General features: G+C 42.3%; 1 protein-coding gene across 1 annotated transcript in view; it reads right to left on the minus strand.

The window, feature by feature from the left end:
- atrn (attractin) overlaps positions 1-24,537 on the minus strand; it is a 364,031-nt gene that overhangs the window by 86,215 nt on the left and 253,279 nt on the right. Inside the window, exon 26 of the mRNA XM_078554529.1 lies at positions 24,325-24,403. Coding sequence (XP_078410655.1) covers positions 24,325-24,403 — 79 coding nt within the window. The remainder of the gene's footprint in view (positions 1-24,324; positions 24,404-24,537) is intronic.

The following is a 24,537-nucleotide window of genomic DNA, read 5'->3' on the forward strand; positions in this document are numbered from 1 at the left end:
AGATTTTTTTTTATTGAATTCAAATTTCACCGTCTGCCATGGTGGGATTCGAACCTGGATGCCCAGAGTTTGACCCTGGGTATCTTGAGTACTAGTCCAATGACAATACCACTACCTCCCCAAAAACATCTTTTCTCAGCAATACTTTTAACAATGGTTCACATATAAGGGCAATCTCTATTTTTTACTGACTAAGTTTGCAATGTGTGTTATTTTCACAGCTTCACGTTTTACCATAGCTTTTTAACTTGAGTAAATTTAAAGCAAAGAAGTGGTTAAGTGGTGACCATCCAGCTGGTCAAAAAATACGAAGCTTCACCAATACCCAGATCTCCAGAAAAAAGAAAGTGATATCACTCCTTTCTTTGAGCACTAAGATCACAATAATGAGACGAGTGTTTCAGGACTTGTGCACCAAATTTCTTGTCCTGTTATGTGTTTCAAATAAAGTTCTTTGAATTTAGACTAACTTAAACCAAGAAAATCTTATATATGTAAAACAAATGACATACTTTACGTGTGTTGCTGAGTGGACAGAACTTTTAAGTCTAATGTTAAATACGACAGGACAACATATATTTCAAGCCAAATTTATGAGAAGTGGAAGTGTGGAAAAATTTTGTTAACGCAGGTGATTACAACATATATTCATAGGAACATGGGAACAAAGGAACAGGAGGCGGCTATTCAGTCCATCGAGCCTGCTCCGCCATTCAATACGATCATGGTTGATTGAACACTTCAATGTGTTTGATCCACGCTATCCCCACATCCCTGTTACTGTTAATCAGAAATCTATCAATCTCTACCTTAAACATACTCAATGATTGAGCTTCCATGACCCTCTGGGGTAGAGAATTCCAAAGATTCACAACCCTCTGAGTAAAGAGATTTCTCCTCATCTCATTCAGTATTTCAAATTTGGCTTCCAGACCACTAGTTTTACCATCATTCTTCCAATTTCAATAGGCCTCTGATGGAAGCTTTGGCTAGATTTTGCCCACTACAAACAAGACAAAAGACGAAACGCAACTTGCCTACCTATCTTCCCAAACAACACTGAAGCAAATGCTGGAAGATTTCCTGCCCCAACCCCCACAGTAATCTTTTTTCACAGCTGCAACACACGGGCCCCACAAAGTTCAGCTGCTAAAGAACGTAGCACATACGAGAAAGCTCCAGGAACATTCCCCAGAGCCATCCTGTCAAACAACAAAATTCATCAACTGCAAACACAGCCAAAAGTACAGCTACTCAATTGTATGTAGCTAAATTCTATGAATTAAAAATCTGGTGGCGTTATACTCTGCTCTCTCTCATTGAGGCAAATAGGAAGCAGATTATTTTTGCACTGAAAGAAAGCTGATATACTTCCAAGACTCAATTAGCTTCACTGCCGTTTAGAGATGTAAAGCACCAACAGGAAAAGCCAAGTGTTTTTTGTTTTTTAAAATCGTGACTCAAATGAGTCAAAGTAAAACACAAATGTGTTTGCAATTTAATCAATATCCAATGAGATTAACAGTCACAAACTACTCTATATCAAAATTAAGTACTACTTCAACAGAAATTGCAGCAATATATACAGCAAAGATAATATATACCAAGGTATAAACTCTGCATGGTCTTTCAGAAGAATACAACCATGGCTTGACAGTAGTAACTGCTCGACTTCAAAAAAACTTGAACACCTCATTAGCCTAATGAAGCAAGCGACCCAAATAATTGCACCCAAGATGCGACACATACACAGTCATTAATTTCAAACTATAGCACTTGGCTTAGCAAGTTGTTAAGACATTTCTTTTGCTTCGCTATTTCAAAATTGGCATTAAGTATATGAATCCCCACAGCGTAAAACTCAAGTTCTAGCAAAGACATCTAGGACACGTAGGGACACTCATGATAAATGAACAAAGTGCAAAATTTTCTCTCAGATCACCAACAACATTTTAATTCATTTGAAGATAATATTACATTCCAGGAGACTGTAACAAACACATTTCTGAAGGATATATTAACCCCGTCAACTGTTTCCAAATCCATTCCAATTCCTATTTGTTGTCTATTGTGGTCTTCTTTGTTTCTTTTTTTTAAACTAGAAATTAATCTGACAGAAGTTTAGCCTGTGGACAACAGGCAAGAGTTAAGAGAGAGAGGTGAAGTAATCAAGGTCTTTCAAAAGACAGAGAAGCAGCAAGGCAGAGCAGGAGAATGTCAGATGGTGGCCCCGCCAAGGCTGATAGGAAGTTGTTGGGATGGGGTGGGGGGCACAAGTTCAAAGTCAGAGCTGCAATGGGCATAGGCTAGGATTTAGGGCTCATTAAGGCAACAAAGTAAATTTGGACACGGCCATTTGAGGCTTTATAGAACACTACACGACACAATGGATAATTACAAAAGGGGGGGGGGGGGGGTTTGGAAATAAAGACAATAACTATCACTAGAGTAAAAAGTACTAGGGAAATTAATGGGGCTAAAGACCAATAAGTCACCTGGACCTGATGGGTTGCATCCTAAGATATTAAAGAAAATAGCTGCAGAGATAGTGGATGCAATGGCAGTAATCTTCCAAGAATCCTTAGATTCTGGAAAAGTCACAGAATCTCACAGTGCAGAAGAGGCCCTTCGGCCCATCGAGTCTGCACCGACATGTGAGAAACACCTGACCTACCTACCTAATCTCAGTTACCAGCACTCAGCCCATAGCCTTGAATGTTATGACGTGCCAAGTGCTCATCCAGATACTTTTTAAAGGATGTGAGGCAACCCACCTCCACCACCCTCCCAGGCAGTGCATTCCAGACCGTCACCACCCTCTGGGTAAAAAAGTTTTTCCTCACATCCCCCTTAAACCTCCTGCCCCTCACTTAGAACTTGTGTCCCCTCGTGACTGACCCTTCAACTAAGGGGAACAGCTGCTCCCTATCCACCCTGTCCATGCCCCTCATAATCTTGTACACCTTGATCAGGTCGCCCCTCAGTCTTCTCTGCTCCAACGAAAACAACCCAAGTTTATCCAACTTCTCTCCATAACGTAAATGTTCCATCCCAGGCAATATCCTGGTGAATCTCCTCTGCATCCCCTCTAGTGCAATCACATCCTTCCTATAATGTGGCGTTCAGAACTGCACACAGTACTCCAGCTGTGGCCTCATCAAGGTTCTATACAACTCCAACATGACCTCCCTACTTTTATAATCTATGCCTTGATTGATAGAGGCAAATGTCCCATATGCCTTTTTCACCACCCCACTAACATGCCCCTCCGCCTTCAGAGATCTATGGACACACATGGCAAGGTCCCTTTGTTCCTCAGAACTTCCTAATGTCAAGCCGTACATTGAATACTTTCTTGTCAAATTACTCCTTCCAAACTGTATTACCTTACACTTTACAGGGTTAAGTTCTATCTGCCAATTATCTACCCATTTGACCATCTCATCTATATCTTCCTGAAGCCCATGACACTCAACCTCACTGTTAACCACCTGGCCAATCTTTGTGTCATCCCTCCCCTCTTGAACAGGGGCGTCACATTAGTGGTTTTCCAATCCTCTGGGACACTCCTGGAATCCAGTGAGTTCTGGAATATTTCGACCAATGCCTCCGCTATCTCTGCAGCCACTTCCTTTAAAATCCTTGGGTGCAGGCCATTAGATCCTGGCGACTTATCTGCCTTTAGTCCCATTAAATTTATCAAATACTTTGTCCCTCATGAAAGAGACTGTTACAAGATCTTTCCTCCCATTGGGCAGAATTTTCCCCTCGTTGGGGGGGGGAAGATTAAGAGTGGGCGTGCGGAGGCGTGCCGCCATTTTACATGGGCCGGCCAATTAAGGCCCGCCCAGCGTGACATCCGCACGGAAGCGCTAAGTGCTCCCTGTGCGGGTTGCGGGGGGGGGGGGGGGTGATTCCCTGAGCCGAGAGTGCGCTCTTTCGCACATGCGCACAAAAGAGTGCACTCATCTCCCTGAGGCTAAGTGCTTTCTCAGGGAGATCGGCTCTATAGTAAAAAATATGAAAAATAGAAAAAAAAACAATTCCCTGACATGTCCCCTCATGTGACACTGTCACAAGAGTTGGGACATGTCCATCACTTTAAGTACAGTTTAATTAGATTTTTAAAAAACCTACATGAAACCTCATCCCGCCCGTTTATGAGGTTTCATGCTTTGTCTAATGCCTGCCAGGGCTCCTGGCCTGTCCGCCAACCTTAAGGTTGGACGGGCAGGTCCATTAATTACTTTAGTGACTCTATCAATAGCCTCAATTGGCCATTGACAGGTTGATGGGCGCACAGCTGATTTTGTTGAGCCCCTGCCTACCTGAAAATTTAAATGGAGCAGGGTTATGTCGGGAGTTCCACGCCATTAGCTCCTTGCTTATCTGATATCTTTGGAATGTTTTTGTATCCTCCACTGTGAAGTCCAATGCAAAATATTGGTTTAAATTATCTGCCATTTCCCTGCTCCCCGTTATCAATTCTCCAGAGGTGTCAGCTGTGGCTCAGTTCATAGCACCCTCGCCTTTGAATCAGAGGGCTCTGGGTTCATGTCCCACTCCCGGAAACCAAGAACTGTGATTGTACTCGAAAAGAGTTGCAATCTGTGACTGTTGATAACTCGAAAGAGTATCAATTCTCCAGTCACATCCTCCAAGGGTTTCACACTCACTTTAGCCACTCTTTTTTATATACCTGTAGAAGCTCTTGGCTGTTTGTTTTTATATTTCTTGCCAATTTAATTTCACAATCAATTTTCTACCTTTTTATTAGCTTTTTAGTCATCCGCAGCTGGTTCCTAAAAAATTCCCATCCTCTGGCCTACCACTAGTTTTCGTCACTTTGTATGCCTTAGTTTTTAATTGGATACTCTCCTTGACCAGCTTTGTTAACCACAAGAAGGTTCATCCTTCTCATTGAGTCCTTCTTTTTCATCGGGATAAATTTTTGCTGAGTGTTATGAAATATCTGCTTAAATGTCTGCCACTGCTCGTCCATTGACCTTCCCCTTAGTCTATTTTCCCAGCCCGCCTTAGACAACTCTTTCTTCATACCTCTGTGATTGCCCTTATTTAAGCTGAGGACACTGGTCTGAGACCCGAGTTGCTCGCACTCAAACTGAATTTGAAATTCTACCATGTTGTAATAGCTACCCCGTAGAGGATCCTTAATTACGAGATCTCTTATTAATCCAACTTCACGACATATTACGAGACCTAAAGTAGTCTGTTCCCGGGTAGATTCTGCAATGTATTGCTCTAAGAAACAATCCCTGGTGCACTCTGCAAATTCATCTTCCATGTTACCCCGCCAATCTGATTTGTCCAATCAATATGCAGATTAAAATCACCCATGACAATTGTAGCGTCCTTCTTACACGCCTCCATTATTTCCTGATTTATACTTTGTCCTACAGTGAAGCAACTCTTGGGGGGCCGATAGATGACTCGCACCCATGATTTCTTCCCCTTGCTATTCCTTATTTCCACCCAAACCGATTCCACATTACGATCTATGCCACCTATATCACTACTCACCACTGCACTGATACCTTGCTTTAATAACAAAGCTACCCCACCTCCTTTTCCTTTTTGCCTATTTTTCTGGAACATCGAATACCCTTGAATATTGAGTTCCCAGTCTTGGTCACCCTGCAGCCACATATCTGTAATTGCTATCAGTCATATTCATTTATTTTTACCTGTGTCGTCAACTCATCTATCTTGTTACAAATGCTTTGCGCATTCTGATAAAGAGCCTTAAGCTTTGACTTTTTACCATTATTACTCATTCTGTTTCTAATTTCTGCCGCACTCTTCTGCTCATATTTTCTGCCTCTTCCTGTCACACCATGATTATTGTTCGCCTCTTCACTATCCTGCACCTCGGCTCTCGTTTCTTGTTGATTTTTTAAACTTCCCTTCAATTGAACCCTCCCCCCAACTAATGAGTTTAAAGTCCAATCTACAACCCTAGTTATACGGTTCGCCAGGACACTGGTCCTAGCATGGTTCAAATGAAGCCCGTCCCAACGAAACAGCTCCCTCCTTCCCCAGTACTGGGGAATGGCGGGGGAACACGGCCCGCCATCGACTGGCTGGTTTCACCACGTCGTGAAACCGATTTTTGGCCTTCTTGCTATTTTTTCTGTGGGGCACAGATGATTCTACCCTACGTCCTTGAAGGGACTGCCCAACTAAACTCATCACCTCCTCCACAAAATACATAGTTTACATGGCAGGGCCTTCCTGTCCACGTAAAACGGCATGTTAACAAAAATTACTTGGACGGCTGGTGAAATCATATTTATTCAACATGTGAACTCTTACATGACAGAATTCAGGCTCCGCAGTCAGTTGAGTACATGATTGTCTGTTGCAGCATATAACTACTTGGTACTAAATCAAAGTGGTTTTGGCATAATAGGTGCCAACTGTGGCATTCAGTGGAGAAATTGTACGTATAGTATGTGCCACGTGACACACCTGCAAACACTGGGTGGGATTTTCCAGCCCCGCCTGCCGCCGGAATCGTCCGGTTCTGCCAAAAGTCAATGGGCCACTACATCCGCCACTGTGGGGCCAGAAAATCCCGGCACGAGCACTTTCCCTGGTGAATTTCTGGTGAAAATAGGTAACATTGTGCACAATCTATGCATCAATCTGCATGCGCAGAAACACTTGTAGTCAGCTTTCACTAAATACTTTAAGTGACTTTCTGTCATCAGATTCTTCGTAATGTTGGAACTAAGCTAGTTGGGGGCAATATTGCCCTGTGTCAACCACCAGACTAAAGAGAAAACTTCTGTAATTCAGTATGCAACTAGATTGAAGCTGGAAATATAAGTAACACTAAACATATGAACTAAAAGCTTAATGTATTGGCTGTGCGTCATGGTCATACTTTGAAATATATGCTTTCTGTTCAAAGGGTTTTTTCCACTTTGAAAACTTTTGAAGTTATAAACTGCATATGGCTGCTGCCTGCAGTACTCAGAAAGATGTTCACACTCATACTTTAAGAAATGTAATCATGTGATTGTCTTTCTGCACTTTCTGCGAATTGCTGGCTCTGTTGGTTGCACTGTTGCCTGAGTCAGGAGGATTCAATCCACCCCAGAGACTTGAGCGCTTCAGGTTGAAACATAATTGGGTGTAGTACTGAGGGAGTGCTGCACTATTGAAGGTGGAACAAGACGGTAAACCAAGGCTCTGTCTTCCCTCTCACAGGGATGAAACAGATGGCACTACTTTTGAAAAAAAACAAGCTGGAGAGTTCTCCCTGGCGCACTAGCGAATATTTATACTTCAACCAACATCAATAAAACATTGTCACAAGGTCCTTGATCATGTTGTCGCCTCCCAAATCTGTGACCATCTTTCCGGGAACTTCATGTTTCCACTTCGTCTCAGTATAAAAATGGCTCTTATCAAAACCACAGTTGTCCTATGTGATGGTGAGGAGGGTAAACCATCCCTCCCCGTCTGTCCTTTTCTGTCTGCAGCATCTGACAGTTGACTGCACCATCTTTCTCTGATACTTATATACTGTGGCCCAGCTGGGTGGGACTGCTCTCACCTAGTTCCATTTTTATCTATCCATTCATAGTCATGAGTATCTCTTATAATGGTTCTTTTCCCACCCCCGGACTGTAATCTCTGATGTCCCCTCAACGATCTATCTTTGATGCTTCCTATTTTATATCAATATGCTGCCATCGGCAACATCATCCAAAAGCAGTTGGAAAACTGCCAATGTAACACCTTATTCAAAAAGGGAGGAAGACAAAAAAGATAACTATAGGCCAGTTATAAAGGGTGTAATAGCAGAGCATTTGGAAATGCATAATATAATCAAGCAGAGTCAGCATGGCTTCATGAATGGGCAATCATGCCTGGTAAATTTATTAGAATTCTTTGAAGGGGTAACAAGCAGAGTAGATAAAGGGGAACCAGTAAATGTAATATATTTGGATTTCCAAAAGGCATTCGAGAAGGTACCACACATCAGGCTACTTAATAAGATAAGAGCTCCCGAGGGGAGGCGATGGCGTAGTGGTATTGTCGCTAATAACCCAGAGATCCGGGGTAATGCTCTGGGGACCCTGGTTCAAATCCTGCCACAGCAGATGGTGGAATTTGAATTCAAAAATCTGGATCTAATGCTGAAACTATTGTCGAGTGTTGTAAAAACTCATCTGATTCACTAATGCCCTTTAAAGAAGGAAATCAGCTGTCCCTACCTGGTCTAGCCTACATGTGACTCCAGACACACAGCAATGTGGTTAACTCTTAACTGCCTCCTTAACAAGGGCAATTAGGAATGGGTAATAAATGCTTAACCGCGACGCCCACATCCCATGAATGAATTTTTAAAAAAAAAAATGGTGTTTGGGGTAGTATATTAGCATGGATAGAGGACTCGCTAACTAATAGAAGACAGAGTTATGGAGATACGGTGGGGGGGGGTGTGCATTTTCAGGATGGCAACCAGTAAGGGGCCACAATTATTTACAATATATACCAATGGCTTAGATGAGGGAAATGCATGTACTATCACCAAGTTTGCAGATGACACAAAAATAAGTGAGAAGGCAAGCGGTGAGGATAACACAAAGAGTGATATAGATAGGTTAAGTGAGTGGACAAAAGCTTGACAGATGGAATATGATGTGGGAAAATGTGAGGTTATGCACTTTGGCAGGACAAATAGAGGAGCTGAATATTATTCAAATAGAGAAAGACTGCAGAAAGCTGCAGCACAGAGGGATTTGGGGGTCTTTGTGCATAAATAACAAAAATATAGCATGCAAGTTCAGCAGGTAATAGGGAAGGCAAATGGTATGTTGGCCTTTATTTCAAAGGGAATGGAGTATAAAAATAGGGAAGTCTTGCTAAAACTATACATGGCACTAGTTAGACTACGCCTAGAATACTGTGAACAGTTTTGGTCCCCTTATCTAAGAAAAGGTGTACTGGCATTGGAGGCAGTCCAGGGAAGGTTCACTAGGTTGATCCAGGAGATGGAGGGATTTTCTTATGAGGAGAGGTTGAGTAGGTTGAGCCTGTACTCATTGGAGTTTATAAGAATGAAAGGTGACCTTATTGAAACATAAAAGATTCTTAAGGGGCTTGACAGGGTAGATGCTGAGAAGTTGTTTCTCCTTGTGGGTGAGTCTAGGACCAGAGGGCACAATCTCAAAGTGAGGGGTCGCCCATTTAAAACAGAGATGAGAAGGAATTTCTTCTTTCAGAAAGTTGTTAATCTGTGGAATTCTTTACCACAGAGGGCTGCAGAGGCTGGGTTGTTAAGTATATTCAAGGCTAAAATAGGCAGATTTTTAATTAGTAAGGGAATGAAGGGTTATGTGGGAAAGGCAGGAAAGTGGAGTTGAGGATTATCAAATCAACCATCACTGAATGGCAGAACAGACTTGATGGTCTGAATGGACTATTTCTGCTCCTACATCTTATGGTCTTATAAAGCTTTATTTAACATTACAAACTAGAAGAGCAATGAAAGCTACATTTTAACTTTTATCTGTTTAATACAATATAGGGAAATGTAGAATCAACACTGGTAACACTAACAAACAGCAGGGAAGTTTTTTGACTCTGCTTGGAAATAACACAAAAGAATGGATACCAAGCTGTACACAGCCACTGCATGGTCTGACGAAAAAGCTTTGATCTGGGGGTAGGGGGATGCAGAGGGATTTGATGCTTTTGATAGGAAGTCTTAATAATAAACCTGTAAGCATCAACTAAGAAAAGGAAATTCAAAATCCATCAACAATCGGGGAAAGAGCAAAAAGATCAAGACTGACATTTTGAGACAAAGGAGATCAGATTATTGTGGCTTTTATTTCTGCCTTGACTTCAATTTTGTAATATACAGTCATATTCCCATACTCGAGATATGGTTATCATCCCCCTGTTGCTGCCAATTCCATTTTCCTGTTCCATCTGCTCATCTGCTATAATTTTAAGTTCACAGGTTATACACTTCTAGAATGAAACAAAGGCAATCACCATTGCCATAATTTAACCATATATGTATTGTTTCAAATGTTCCACTACTAATTTCTTTTAGTTAAGATAGGTCAAATTAGCAACATAAAAATAACCCCCTCAAAACATTTTTTTGAGGAAAACTCAAGCTTCAGTATATAAGGCAAACAGGCTTTGCAAGACTTAGTGAACATAAGGTAAAAGATCGGAAGTTGAGTGGTTTTTTCTCAATCTTGTGATTGATTAGTTTTCAGGCATAAAGCTGGGTCGTGAACATGCTCCAATGAGATCTACTTGGACGAAGTCAGAGTGTTCCTAATTTAGTTAACACATACAAAACATCTGTATGAAGCAGCTTTCTGAACCTGATTAAAAACTCAAATTTACTACAGTTACAGACTGGATTTAACATCTGAAAAATTCCCAAAGGAGAAAGGAAACATACAACATCACTTACCGCATGCACTTGTAATGCCCATTAAAGAGACAGAAAGACAAAGCAGAGGGGCTAGCAGCATGGCCAGACAAGTGGCAGGTGGGACTTAATACAGAAAGTGAGAGGTGATACATTTTGGCAGAAGGGACAGCGAGAGGCAATATATGCCTAATGACACAGTTCTAAAGGGTGCTCAGGCACAGAGGGACCTGGGTGTTCATGTCCATAAATCTTTGCAGGAAGCAGGACATTGCGAGAGAATAATTAGCAAAGCAAATGGAATCTTGGGATTGATTATCAGAGGTATTGAGTACAAAAGCAGGGAAGATTTGCTGAAAGTTTATACAGCTTTGGTTAGGCTATAACTAGAGCAGGCTTGTCTAACATATGGCCCGCGGGCCACAATCCAGCCCGCCATTCTTCTTTGCCCAGCCCTCAGAGCTCAAAATACAGGTACGTTCAAGTGAAATATCTGCAAGGAGGTGCTCTTAGGCCGTTTCTCTCCCACTTTTGCTACCCCAACAGCAGCAAATACAGGAGCAAAACAGTCTGTGATGGAGGAACAGCATAAAGGCGAGTGGCCATAGTGCATTCTCTCTCTCTCTCACACCCTCCCATGCAGGCATTGGCCCCCTAAAGAAGCACAGGCCTCAAGATGGCAAAGTGGGCCAAGGAGGCCATGAAGAACAGCAGTTGCAGCAACACTGCCTGCCCAGCGCCCCCACCTGGGGCAGCAGGAGTCTCCAACAGGATGAAGTGAGAAAAAGAATCATGGCATCGTTACAGCCTCTTCAGCTATAAAATGCCCAAACCTCCTGGGCAGGAGTCAGCGAGTCTGTGAGTGAGTGAGTGAGAGCAAGAACCCCGAGACTGGGAGTGAACCAGGCACACACACGCCCTCCCCACTTTCCTCTTCCCTCTCCAAAAACCTACCCACAAAGCAGGCTGGGAGAGGAGGAAAACCCAGGCTGAAGGGCAACCCGCTTCTGGCCCCCGCTTTCGTATAAATCCCACTGAGGCAAGCTCAGAGTATGCCATCAGTGGCTAACGCAAGGTCAGCGTTAGTTAAACCTGACTTCTTAGCTCGGCCCCCAACCATTCCCTGGTGACCAGGACTTGGGGGCCAGTCTGTCTCTCTGGGCTGAATTCTCCACCCATTGGGGGGGGGGAAGTTGATGGGCGGGTGCATGCAGGCGCGTTTCTGGTCAGCACCCCCGATCGGAGGTGCGCCGCCATTTTACGTGGGCGGGCCTTGTGACACCCGCAGGGAAGCGCTATGCGCTCCCTGTGCGGGCGGAGGGGGATTCCCTAAAATTGGGGGTGCGCTCTTTCGTGCATGCACACAAAAGAGCACACTCATCTTCCTGAGGCTAAGTGCAGCCTCAGGGAGATTGGCTCTACATGCAAAAATATTAAAAATAGAAAAAAAAATTCCTTTACATGTCCCATGACAATGTCACATGAGTTGGGACATGTTCATAATTTCCAACAAAACTTTATTAAAATTTTTGAAGCCCAACATGAAACCTCATCCCGCCTGTGGATGAGGTTTCATGTTTTTTCTACTTCCCACTGGGACTCCTGGCCTGCCCACCAACTTTAAGGTCGGATGGGCAGGTCCACTAATTACTTTAATTGATCTGTCAATGGCCTCAACTGGCTATTGACAGGTCGGCGGGCGCGCAGCTGATTTTGCTGCGCCCCCGCCTTCCCGAAAATTTAAATGGGGCAGGGTGACGTCGTGAGTTCCACCCGACGTCATCTTGCGTCGGCGAGCGGGCCCCGCCCCTGCTCGCCAATGGTAAAATCCTGCCCTCTAACTCTGCTTCTTAAGCAAAAAGACAAAAATGGTTTATTGATTAGCTTTGCTGCTTTTTAATTTTTATGAATGACTCTTTTTTAAAATTATCAATTTATTGCTTTGACATTGTTTAATTTAAACAAAATATATTTTTGAAATTCATATTTCATGTTGTGCCAAGCCTCACCTTTCCGAAATTTGTTCCCTTGAGATAGAAAAGAAGTGAAATTTGGCCCCTCAGATGAAAAGATTGGACAACCCTGAACTAAAGTATTGCATCCAGATCTGGTTTCCACACTTTAGGAAGGATGTGAGGCTCCTTGAGAGGGTGCAGAAGAAATTTATCAGAATAGCTCCAGAGGTGAGGGATTTTAACTACAAGGTTAGGTTGGAGAAGCTGGAGTTGTTCTCCTTGGAGCAAAGGAGAACAAAAGGAAAGAGAGAGAGAAAAACAAAGGAGGGGGATTTGATAGAGATGTACAAGATTATGACAGTTTTAGATAAAGTAAACAAAAGATACAGTGGGGGCTGTGAGGGAGAACTTTTTAATGCAGAGACTGGTAATGATCTGGAATTCGCTGTCTGCGAAGGATGGTGGAAGTGGAGATAATCAATGACTTCAAAAGGAAATTGGATGGGCAGATTGAGAGAAATAAACTTGCAGGGCTACAGATATCGAGCAGGGGAATGGGACTGACTGGGCTGCTCAACAAAGAGCCAGCATGGACTCGATGTACCGAGTGCCCTCTTCCTGTGCCATTATAACTTAATGACTATGATAAGAAGAGGCTAAGAAAAAGGAAAGTGAGAGAGAGAAAAACAATGATCTCTCAGACTGCAATTTCGAGTTTCACCCTTAACTTTTTGTTGGAAAAAGCTGACTGGATATAATGTTTAATGTGCACTGGTGCTACAATGTGACAAATTTTGCTTGCTAACTCTTCTGTGAAATGCCTTGTGATGTTTTAGTACACTAAAGGCACTATGTAGATAAAAGTTGTTGTTGGTGGTTTAATCTCCATTCCACTGGGTTTCGCAAGTCAGCTACAAGGTGTCATTTGAGGAATGAACTGAACAGAGGCCCAGACAGCTCCGCACATGGATCAAAAAAACTAAATCCTCAGAGACTCTCTGTTCAGCAGTCTGCTTTCTTGAGTCTCCTGAGAGCAACTGAACAGTGCCAATGAAGGCAAATGGAGTATGACAGCTGTGACAAGTGTGAAGCTTGGGGAATCAAATAAGGCTAAATATGGGAAGAATTTGGGGAGAACTTGGAGCAAAAACTGAGTGAAATCCATATTTTCCAACCTGAAGTCACACTTTGAACCAGAAGACTTTAAGCTGCAGCATATGATTTACAGAAAATAATTATTCACAGCATGCAGGGTGAGCAAGGCTGATTTTTAAAAAAAAATACTGCCCTTCTCCTAATTGCCTGAGTTTTTAAAAAATATTTGTTCATGGGATATGGGTGTCGCTGGCTAGGCCAGCATTTACTGCCTTGCCCTTGATCAGAGGGCATTTAAGAGTTAACCACATTGCTGTAGGTCTGGAGTCACATGTAAGCCAGACCAGGTAAAGATGGAGAATTCTATCCCTAAAGGACATTACTGAACCAGATCGGTTTTCATGACATTCAGCAATGGTTTTACGGTCATCATCAGGCTTTTAATTCCAGGTTTTTCCAGTTGGTGTTGTTGGACCTTCTCCTTGACTACTGTAGTCACACTCCAGAGACTCGAACACATAATCTAGACTGACACTCCAGTACAATACTGACAGGTGAAAGCAAAATACTGTGGGAGCTAGAAATCTGAAATGAAAACAAAAAATGCTGGAAAAACTCAGGAGGTCTGGCAGCATCTGTGGAGAAACAGAGTTAACGTTTCAAGTCCGTATGACTCTTCTTCAAAGCTAAAGAGAAGTAGAAATGTGATGGATTTTACTCTGTTTAAGAGAGGGTGGAGCAAGATAGGAGGTGGGAGCTAAGGAGCGATTGACAAAGATGTCATGGGTACAAGACAATGGGACTGTTAACGGTAGTGGTAAAGACTAAAGAAGGTGCTAATAATGACATAAAGATAAGAGCAGAATGTGATAATAGCATAACAAGGGTCAGCGTTATGCTTGCAGGCTGAGCAAAAGTGTGTACTGTATTTGCTGCTCCCAACATGCTCTCCTCTACATTAGGGAGACTATACGCAGGCTGGGTGACCGCTTTGCGGAACACCTTCGCTCGGTCCGCAAGCATGACCAAGGCCTTCCTGTCGTTTGCCGTTTCAACACACCACTTTGCTCTCATGTCCATCTTTGGCCTGCTGCAATGTTCCAGTGAAGCCCAACGCAAACTGGAGGAACAGCACCTCATCTTCCGATTAGGCACTTTACAGCCTTCTGGACTGAACCAAGTTCAACAACTTCAGAGCATGAACTCTCTCCTCCATCTTTAGCCCTTCTATAATCCAATTTAAACATTTTTAAAACTTTATTTATTTTTTAGTACTTTTTCCCACCCACACCCCTACCACAGGGCCATCTGTCACTGGTTTCTATGTTGTGCTTTCACAGAGTGCTGACCTCTGTTCTGCTATTAACACATTCTGCTCTTACCTTTATGCCATTATTAGCACTTTTAGACTTTACAACTACCGTTAACATTCCCATTGTTTTGTGTCCATGACATCTTTGTCCTTAGCTCCTACCTATCCCTGATCTTCCATCTAGCTCTACCTGCTCCAGCCCCTCTTAAACAGTATAAAATCCATCACATTTCTACTTCTCATTAGCTCTGAAGAAGAGTCAGACGGACTCGAAGAGTTAACTCTGTTCCTCTCTCCACAGATGTTACCAGACCTGCTGAATTTTTCCAGCATTTTTTGTCCCAGACACCACCATCACCATCCCTGGATAAGTCCTGTCCCACCGACAGGACAGGCACAGCAGAGGTGGTGGCACATTGGTATACAGTCAGGAGGGAGATGCCCTAGGAGTCCTCAACATCACCCCGGACTCCATGAAGTCTCATGGCATCAGGTCAAACAGGGGCAAAGAAACCGCCTGATTACCACATACCTCCCTCCCTCTGCTGATGAGTCAGTACCCCTCCATGTTGAACACCACTTGGAGGAAGCTCTTCCCTATCTCGATAGCACCACTACTGACCAAGCTGGCGGAGGCCTAATAGACATAGTGACTAGACTGGGTCTGCGGCAGGTGGTGAGGGAACAATCAAGAGGGAAAACATACTTGACCTCATCCTCACCAATCTGCCTGCTGCAAATGCCTCTGTCTATGACAGCATCGGTAGGAGTGACCGCTGCACAGTCCTTGAGGAGACGAAGTCCAATTTTCACATTGAGGATACCCTTTCATCGTTTTATGTGGCACTACCACCATGCTAAGTGGGATAGATTTCAAACAGATCTAGCAACTAAAGATTGGGCATCCATGAGGCACTGAGGGCCATCGGCAGAAGCAGAATTGTACTCGACCACAATCTGTGGCCTCATGGCTCGACATATCCCCCACTTTACCATTGCCACCAAACCAGGGGATCAGCCCTGGTTCAATGAAGAGTGCAGTAGGGCAGGCTAGGAGCAGCACCTGTCATACCCAAAAATGAGGTTTCAATCTGGTGAAGCAATAACACAGATCTACTTGCGTGCCAAACAGCGTAAGCAGCAAGAAATAAACAGAGCTAAGCAATTCCACAATCAACAGATCAGATTTCAGCTCTGCAGTCCTGATACATCCTGTCGTGAATGGTGGTGGATAATTAAACAACTCACTGGAGGAGGCAGCTCCACAAATATTCCCATCTTCAATGATGGACGAGCCCAGCACATCAGTGCAAAAGATAAGGCTGAAGCATTTGCAACAATCTTCACCCAGAAGAGCCGAGTGGATGATCCATCTCGGCCTCCTCCGGAGGTCCCCAGCATAACAGATGCCAGTCTTTAGCCAATTCGATTCACTCCATGTGATATCAAGAAACAGCTGAAGGCACTGGATACTGCAAAGAATCTGAGCCCTGACAATATTCCTGAAATAGTATCGAAGGCTTGTGTCCCAGAACTTGGCGCGCCCCTAGCCAAGTTGTTCCAGCACAGCTAGAAAACTGGCATCTGCCCGGCTATGTCTTGTCCACAAGATTTTTTAATTTATTCTTGGGATGTGGGCATCGCTGACTAGGCAAGCATTTATTGCCCATCCTGAACTGCCCTTGTTCAGAGGGCATTTAAGGGTCAACCACATTGCTGGGGGTCTGGAGTCACATGTAGGCCAGACCAGGTAAGGACAGCAGATTTCCTTCCCTAAAGGAAATTAGTGAACCAGATGGGTTTTTACAGCAATTGATAATAGTTTCATGGTCATCATTAGAAATAGGACAAATCCAACTTGGTCAATTACCACCTCATCAGTCTGCTCTCGATCATCAGTAAAGTGATGGAAGGGGTCATCAAGAGTGCTATCAAGCAGCACTTGCTTAGAAATAACCTGCTTACGGATGCTCAGTTTGGTTTCCGCCAGGGTGACTCAGCTTCTGACTTCATTACAGCCTTGGTTCAAACATGGACAAAAAAGAGCTGAACTCCAGGTCAGAGTGACTGCCCTTGACATCAAGGCCGCATATGACCAAGTGTGGCATCAAGGAGACCTAGCAAAACTGGAGTCAATGGGAATCAGGGGGAAAACTCTCCGCTGGTTGGAGTCATACCTAGCACAAAGGAAGATGGTTGTGGTTGTTGGAGGTCAATCATCTAATTCCCAGGACATCACTGTGGGAGTTCCTCAGGATAGTGTCCTCAGCCCAACCATCTTCAGCTGCTTCATCAACGACCTTTCTTCCATCATAAGGTCAGAAGTGGGGATGTTCACAGATGATTGCACAACGTTCAGCACCATTTGTGACTGCTCAGATACTGAAACAGTCCATATCCAAATGCAGCAAGACCTGGACAATATCAAGGCTGGGGCTGACAAGTGGCAAGTAACATTCGCACCACACAAGTGCCAAGCAATGTCCATCCCCAACAAGAGATAATCTAACCATCAGCTAGTGACACTCAATAGCATTACCATCGCTGAATCCCTCACTATCAACATCCTGGGGGTTACCATTGACCAGAAACTGAACTGGATGAGCCATATAAATACTGTGGCTACAAGAGCAGGTCAGAGGCTAGAAATCCTGCGGTGAGTAACTCACCTCCTGACTCCCCAAAGCCTGTCCACCATCTATAAAACGTAAGTCAGGAGTGTGATGGAATATTCTCCACTTGCCTGGATGAGTGCTCCAACAACACTCAAGAAGCTTTACACCATCTGGAACAAAGCAACCTGCTTGATTGGCACCCCATCCACAAACATTCATTCCCTCCATCACCAATGCAGTGGCTGCAGTGTGTACATCTACAATATGCACTGCAGCAACTCACCAAGCCTCCTTAGACATGGGCAGCAGATGCATTGGAACACCACCACCTGGAAGTTCCCTTCCAAACTGCACACCATTCTCACTTGGAAATACATCGCTGTTCCTTCACTGTCGCTGGGTCAAAATCCTTCAGCACCCTCCCTAACAGTACTGTGGGTGTACCTACACCACATGGACTGCAGCAGTACAAGAAGGCAGCTCACCACCACCTTCTCCAGGACAATTCGGGATGGGCAATAAATGATGGCCTAGCCAGTGATGCCCACATCATGTGAATGAATAAAACAACATTCAGGCTGCAAATTGAATGCTTTATCAAGTTCTTGTTCCCTAGAAACAGGCATGTTTTGAGCTCAAGAGGGAGTGAAAAAAAAGGAGATCTCCAGGTACAAGGTGCAGCAGTAGCAGTAAATAAAATCTATTACAGTAAGTACCAACATCCGCACCGAATGCCAGGATGTCAGATCATGGCTCCCACCTCCACATAGAGAGGTTAAAGTTAAGCAAAATTGTGCAAGTGGAATCAAGTTTATTCTCTTGGGTACACATTTTGGCAAAGATAGAGTATGAGAAAAACACTTCAGAATTGTAGAGGTTAAAGTCTGCTTATAGGTTCTGCTGTTCATCTTTCCAAGATAAGATAGTTTAAATCATTCTTAAAAGGGAAAAAATGACAGGTCAAGGTCTCTATGTTGCAGAACACTTATACCAAAAGAAGGGACGAAGGCAAAGCAGGAAGCTGTGATTGGGTGAAAACAACCTTCGGTTTTAAAAGTCAAGTTGTAGGAGGAGAAACGAGAGAGATGCAGAGTTGCAGTTTGAAAAATAGAAAAAACTAGAATAAGGCATATGTGTTGCAAGACATATGTGTTGGAAGGGAAAAGAAACGGTGCATAGGACAACATATTTGCAGCTTATAAAATAACAAGGGAAGCATGTTCAGGTAAACATAATCAAATTTTCCAACATTTAAGGAACCCCAGACACTTCCAATGTTTCTCTCTCCCAAATTACTCCCAAACTCACTTCAGTCAGTCATCTATTTGTAACATAATATAAAAGCAAAAAACTGCGGATGCTGGAAATACAAAACAAAAACACCTGAAAAAACTCAGCAGGTCTGGCAGCATCTGCGGAGAGGAACACTGTTAATGTTTCGAGTCCGAATGACCCTTCAGTTCTGTTGAAGGGTCATTCGGATTCGAAACGTTAACTGTGCTCCTCTCCGCAGATGCTGCCAGACCTGCTGAGTTTTTCCAGGTATTTTTGTATCTATTTGTACCATCTAATTCTGATGATTCTAAAGCCAAAAAGCTTTACCAGCAGTATACTACATCTTGGCATTTTTGTACGTCACTCAAGTAATTTAGTAAATTCAGAAATATTTTAACTTTGGTAGCGGGAGAACTTCCAGAAACAATAATTAGGGACAAAATTAATAGTCACCTGAACAAATGTGGGTCAATTAAGGAACACCAGTGTGGATTTCTTAAGACAAAGTCATGTTTAACTAACTTGGAGTTTTTTTTGAAGAGGTGACAGCGAGGGCAATGCTGTTGATGTGGTATACTTGGGTCTTCCAAAAGGGGCTTTATACCGTATCGCGCAACAGACTTGTGAGCAAAGTAATGCTCATCGAATATATGGGAAAATAGCAACATGGATACGAAATTGGCTGAGTGACAGGAAACAGCTAGTAATGGTTAATAGATGTTTTTCAGGCTGGAGGAAGGCTTATAGTGGAGTACCCCAGAGGTCAGTGTTGGGATCCTTACTTTTCATGATATATATTAATGACCTACACCATGGCATACAGTGCACAATTTCAAAATTTGCAGATGATACAAAACTTGGAAACGTTGTGATCTGCGAGGAGGACAGTGTAGAATTTCATAAGAACACAGATAAGTTGGTAGAATTGTCGGACAGGGGGCAGATGAAGTTCAATGCGGGGAAATTTGAAATGACTCATTTTGGTAGGAAAAACATGGAGACAATATAAAGGGTACAATTCCGAAGGGGGTACAGGAGCATAGGGACCTGGGTGTATATGTGCATAAGTCATTGAATGTGGCAATTCAGGTTGAGAGAGTGGTTCAAAAAGCACAGAGAATCCTAGGCTTTATTAATAGGGGCATAGAGTACAAGAGCAATTAGTTTATGTGGAGCTTGTATAAAACACTAGTTCAGCCTCAGCTGGAGTTCTGGGCACAGCACTTAAGGAAAGGTGTGAAGGCATCGGAGAGAGTACAGAAAAGATTCATGAGAATGGCTCCGGGAATGAGGAACTTCAGTTACGGAGACAGATTGGGAGAAATTAGGATTGCTTTCCTTGGAGGAAAGAAGGCTAAGAGGAGATTTGTTTGAGGCATTCAAAATCATGAGGGGTCTGGACAGAGTAGGTAGGGTAGGTAGAACTGTTCTCACCCGTGAAAGGATCAAGAATGTGAAGGCACAGATTTAAAGTAATTTGCAAAAGGAGCAAAAGCAATGTAAGATAAAACTTTTCCGCTAAGCAAATAGTTAAGTTCTGGGATGCACTGCCTGAGAGTGTGGCGGAAGCAGTTCAATTGAGGCATCCAAAAGAAAACTAGACAGTTATCAGAAAAGGAACAATGTGCAGGGTTATCGGAAGAATTGCACTAAGTAAATTGCTAATTCGAGAACCGGTGCAGACCCGATGGGCCAAAAAGCCTCCTCCTGTGCTGTAAGAATTCTGTGATTTCAACACTAACAATCCTCTTTATAATCTGGGGATGTTTGCAATTGATCATTTATGCCCTTCAGTATCAGTGATTGGCTGCTCAGCAACTTATGGAAATGTCAATTTTTCCTGTATATTAAAATGGACATTTTAAGAAAATTCAGTTTGCCACAATTAATCCAATGAACGGTCTTTTTTTTTGTTTTGGGTGATGAGCAACATTCTCAAAGTCTGGATGTTCTTCTAATACCACTTTGCAGGACTATGAATTAAAAAAAGGAGGGAAAATCACATCATTCGATTAGGAATGCAGACATTTACGAAAGCTTCAAAGGTAAACATAGAAATCTTCCTTCCACTAGTTTTTGGGGCATTCTATTCACTTTCAGCGATCCACAAGAATCTGCAATTCACGCCTAATGCTTAAAGATCAGTTGTCAGTTTTGACCAGCTTTACTGGATTTAATGTAAAAAAAAAATCTATGGTAACTTATTCTCCTCTTCATATGATACAATCCTTTTCCAAACCAACAGTATTTCTGTGCTGCATAAGCCAATGCTAAATGCCGAGTTAGCCTTGAGCTTATTGTATTTTGCTATCTTTCTCCAATGCCAGTTTTTATCTAAGGCAGAAGGGAACCTTAAACTAAGCTTAAAAAACCTGCAACAGAAATCAACAGGGTGAAACCGCAACACTAAGGTCATAATTTAACAACCACAAGGCCACTAAACGGTACACTAGAAAAAGACATGAAGAATACCTTTTAATATTAAACTATCACAAAGCCTTCACCTCTGTCAACTCAATATATTAAAATGGCAGTAGCTTTTCTCTATTGCAAGTAATTCCACTGATCTTCCCATCAAGGCATTAAATATGCAATTTCTTAAATTTTTAATCATTTGAGTTCTGATGCTGCCTGAATAATTTCAACACTCACCCTGCCAAAACCCACCCATTTCTACAGTATGGAGGTTGGCCTTGCACATATCATGCATGATAATGCTGGAAGAGTGCTTACATTGGTGTGTTATCCAAGTATAACTCTTATCCAAGAATGATACTTGGATAACACAGCAATCCTCATATCTACATTCCTCTTTGACCTTGGATGGACTTTAATAGGAACAGGAGTTGGCCATTCAACCCGTCAAGCCTGTTCCATAATTAAATTAGATCATGGCTAATCTGTACCTTAACTCCATCACCCTTCCTTGCCCAATAAAAATCTATCAGTCTCAGTATTTTAAATTTTCTATTGACCCCAGCACAACAACTTTCTGGGGGAGAGAGTTCCAGATTTTCACTGCCCGTTTGTGAAGAATTGCTTCTTAGATAATACCTGAATTGCTCCTTCCAGAGGATTTGGTTCCTTTCTATCTACCCTATCAACTCCTTTGATCATCTTAAACATTGCAAAGTGATCATCCCTTAATCTTCTACATTCAAGGCTATACTAGCCAAGTCTATGCAAGCTGCCTTCATAATTTAAGCCTTTTAGCCACAGCATCATTTAGGTGAATCCATGTTGCGCCCCATCCAAGGCCAGTATTACTTTCACCCCTTTGTATTTCAGCTCGAGGTAAGACCATCAGCCTTTTGTTTTGTGCCAGTCCACCAGCTTTCACAGATTTCTGCGCTTGGACTCCTAAATCTTTCTCTCATCCTCGCTTCATGGCATTTAGAAAATAGACTGATCTATCTTACTTGGAACCAAGGTGGATGACAATGGAGAACTGCTGCCCTAAAAGAGGAAAAAAATGCTTAGGTACATATCACACTTTTTTTTACTGTTAAAAATTAACGGGAGTGGTTTAATGATAAATGTAGACTGAAAAAAATGCAAATCGCAGGAAAGGACATATTGGGGAGGTTGGTGAAGCTCAAGAGCAGGTAATGCTCTGGATCTGACAACTATTACCCTGGGGTTCTGGAGGATTTGGCTCAATTGTTGCAAGACCTTTTGAGAATGTTTTCCAAAGCTCACTGGGCTTGGGCAAATCCCAGAGGACTGGAAAATAGCAAATATGGTTCCCATCTTTAAATGAAAATGAGCATCAAATGTGTTATATAAAAGCATGTCCTTTCTGCCCTTCTCTTCACTAACTGATGAAAACCCAACTACCATATTACTATCATCACTTTTCAGCATTAAATATTTATGCACAAGTGATAAAAATTCCTCCATTTTCTGCAAGCATTTCTTGTTTCCTGATAGTCTTAGATAAAATAGCCATGATACAGGTCTCAAACAGCAGCACTGTAGTTGACTTATGTGGCTTTCACTTCAAATTACTTATTCCCAAAGTGGAGGCTTCTAAAAATTGTGAAATTGGAAGGTTAAAATTTGGAACAAAGCTTGAAAGAAACTATTTTATAGACAGTCTTACAACTTCTCAATGTTCCTCTTGTGTAAATTTTCATTATGTATTACTAGCAAGTTTTAGTCATCCACAGTGAATAGGTGCGTAAAGAAAAAAAGCTAGAAAAAATTATATTCACAGCAAAGCAAAGCACAAAGATCTAATCCACAACTAACCTTGCACAGCTTAGTAAGCTAAACCTACAATAATGTGAAGTGCTGTCTGCATTTCAGTTTCCCATAACACAACCAAAGATGTGCAAGAGATCCAAACTACATGCAATACTACATTTGTGCTGCCATGTCTTGCTTGAAAACCACTAAGAGTTATAAAGGCCATACTCAGATAATGCAAGATTAAAAATTAATTTATTCCATGGACGCAACTCCTAGCATGTAAATTTATAGTCCAGACCTGATGACCTATCAATAAATGTACTATTTTGGTATAGCAATAAGATGCATAGCAATGTGGCGTCAGGGTCAATTCAGGTCCTATGCTGTTGGCCAATCTTTGGCATTCCAATTAGTTTTGGCATTCCTGGGATAAAGGGGAGATAAATACCACAACACAAGACTCAAGCAACTGTAGAAGACACCAGGGGAGGGCCGTTGGACTGATCTGTCATGGTGCCTATGGCCAAATATCCCAATACACACTATTCTGACTCACATGAAGATACACCATTTGGGCAAAGACATGAAAGTTGCAGTGCCACACGAAGCCACAGTCAAATGTCAGCTTTTTATTTCACATTTCTAGCAACCACAGTATTTGGCTTTTAACTCAAATGTAAGCTGTTGCTTTTAGAAAAGCAGCAATAAGGGGGTAGTACCTAGAGAAATGTTAAATAAAGTCCATTTGCTGCAACGTGTACACCGTTTACTATAATTCATCAATGCATCAAATATTGCAGCTTTTGTCATATTTAAGGACCTGTTTTAAGTTAATGTCCCACTAAAAGAACTGTTCATGGGTTTTATGGTTTTAATTACATCACTATCGCCTCACAAAACCATGCATGTCCATATATTTTATTCTATTGATTCAGTACTAATAAGACGCTACCACACAAAGCTATAATTCTAGCTAAGTTTTATTTTGTAAACCTGTTATTTCTTTATTATAGTGGCCAGATTAAGTCACTTAACGCAAATTTTGCGGCACAAAAAGGGCCTTATCTACCAAGTAGACAAGTCATTTACAGACACAGAAACCAGACACTGAGACAATAAAACTTCCTAAGATATCATTGTAACAATTTTGATGATCGCTATCAGGTATCAAATCTGCCTACTTTTGCATCTGTTACACTGACTGATTGACCTGGTACCTAATCGAATTAAGATTTGTTTCAGCATGAATTGTTGAAACCTGCACAAAAAATGGACACAGCTCATTTAAATGTGACAAGTATTCTTGGAAATAAGACAGAGTTCAATGCGTAATCTTGTATTGTAAAGAAGTAAGTCTCAACTTATAATAGTTTAAGGACAAATACACAGGTATAGATTAGTAGTGATGGAGTGAGGCATAGTCAGTTGGTATCTCTGTGAACACGAGCTTACCTCTCTCCGCCTTGATGCCCAGCAGCTTTGTTTAATCTTCCACACCACAGCAGCCACCAACAGTAACGACAGAAAACAACTGCAAAATATTTTTTGCAAAATGAACAGTCAACTTTGTGAAATACATGTATACTACTACACTGGCAGGCAGTTTGATGTACTGAACTAAACATAGTCAGGAAAAAAAATTAAATATCTGCTTAATGACCTATA

The sequence above is a fragment of the Cetorhinus maximus genome, chromosome 1, assembly GCF_964194155.1.
Source record: "Cetorhinus maximus chromosome 1, sCetMax3.hap1.1, whole genome shotgun sequence".
Taxonomy (NCBI): Eukaryota; Metazoa; Chordata; class Chondrichthyes; order Lamniformes; family Cetorhinidae; genus Cetorhinus; species Cetorhinus maximus.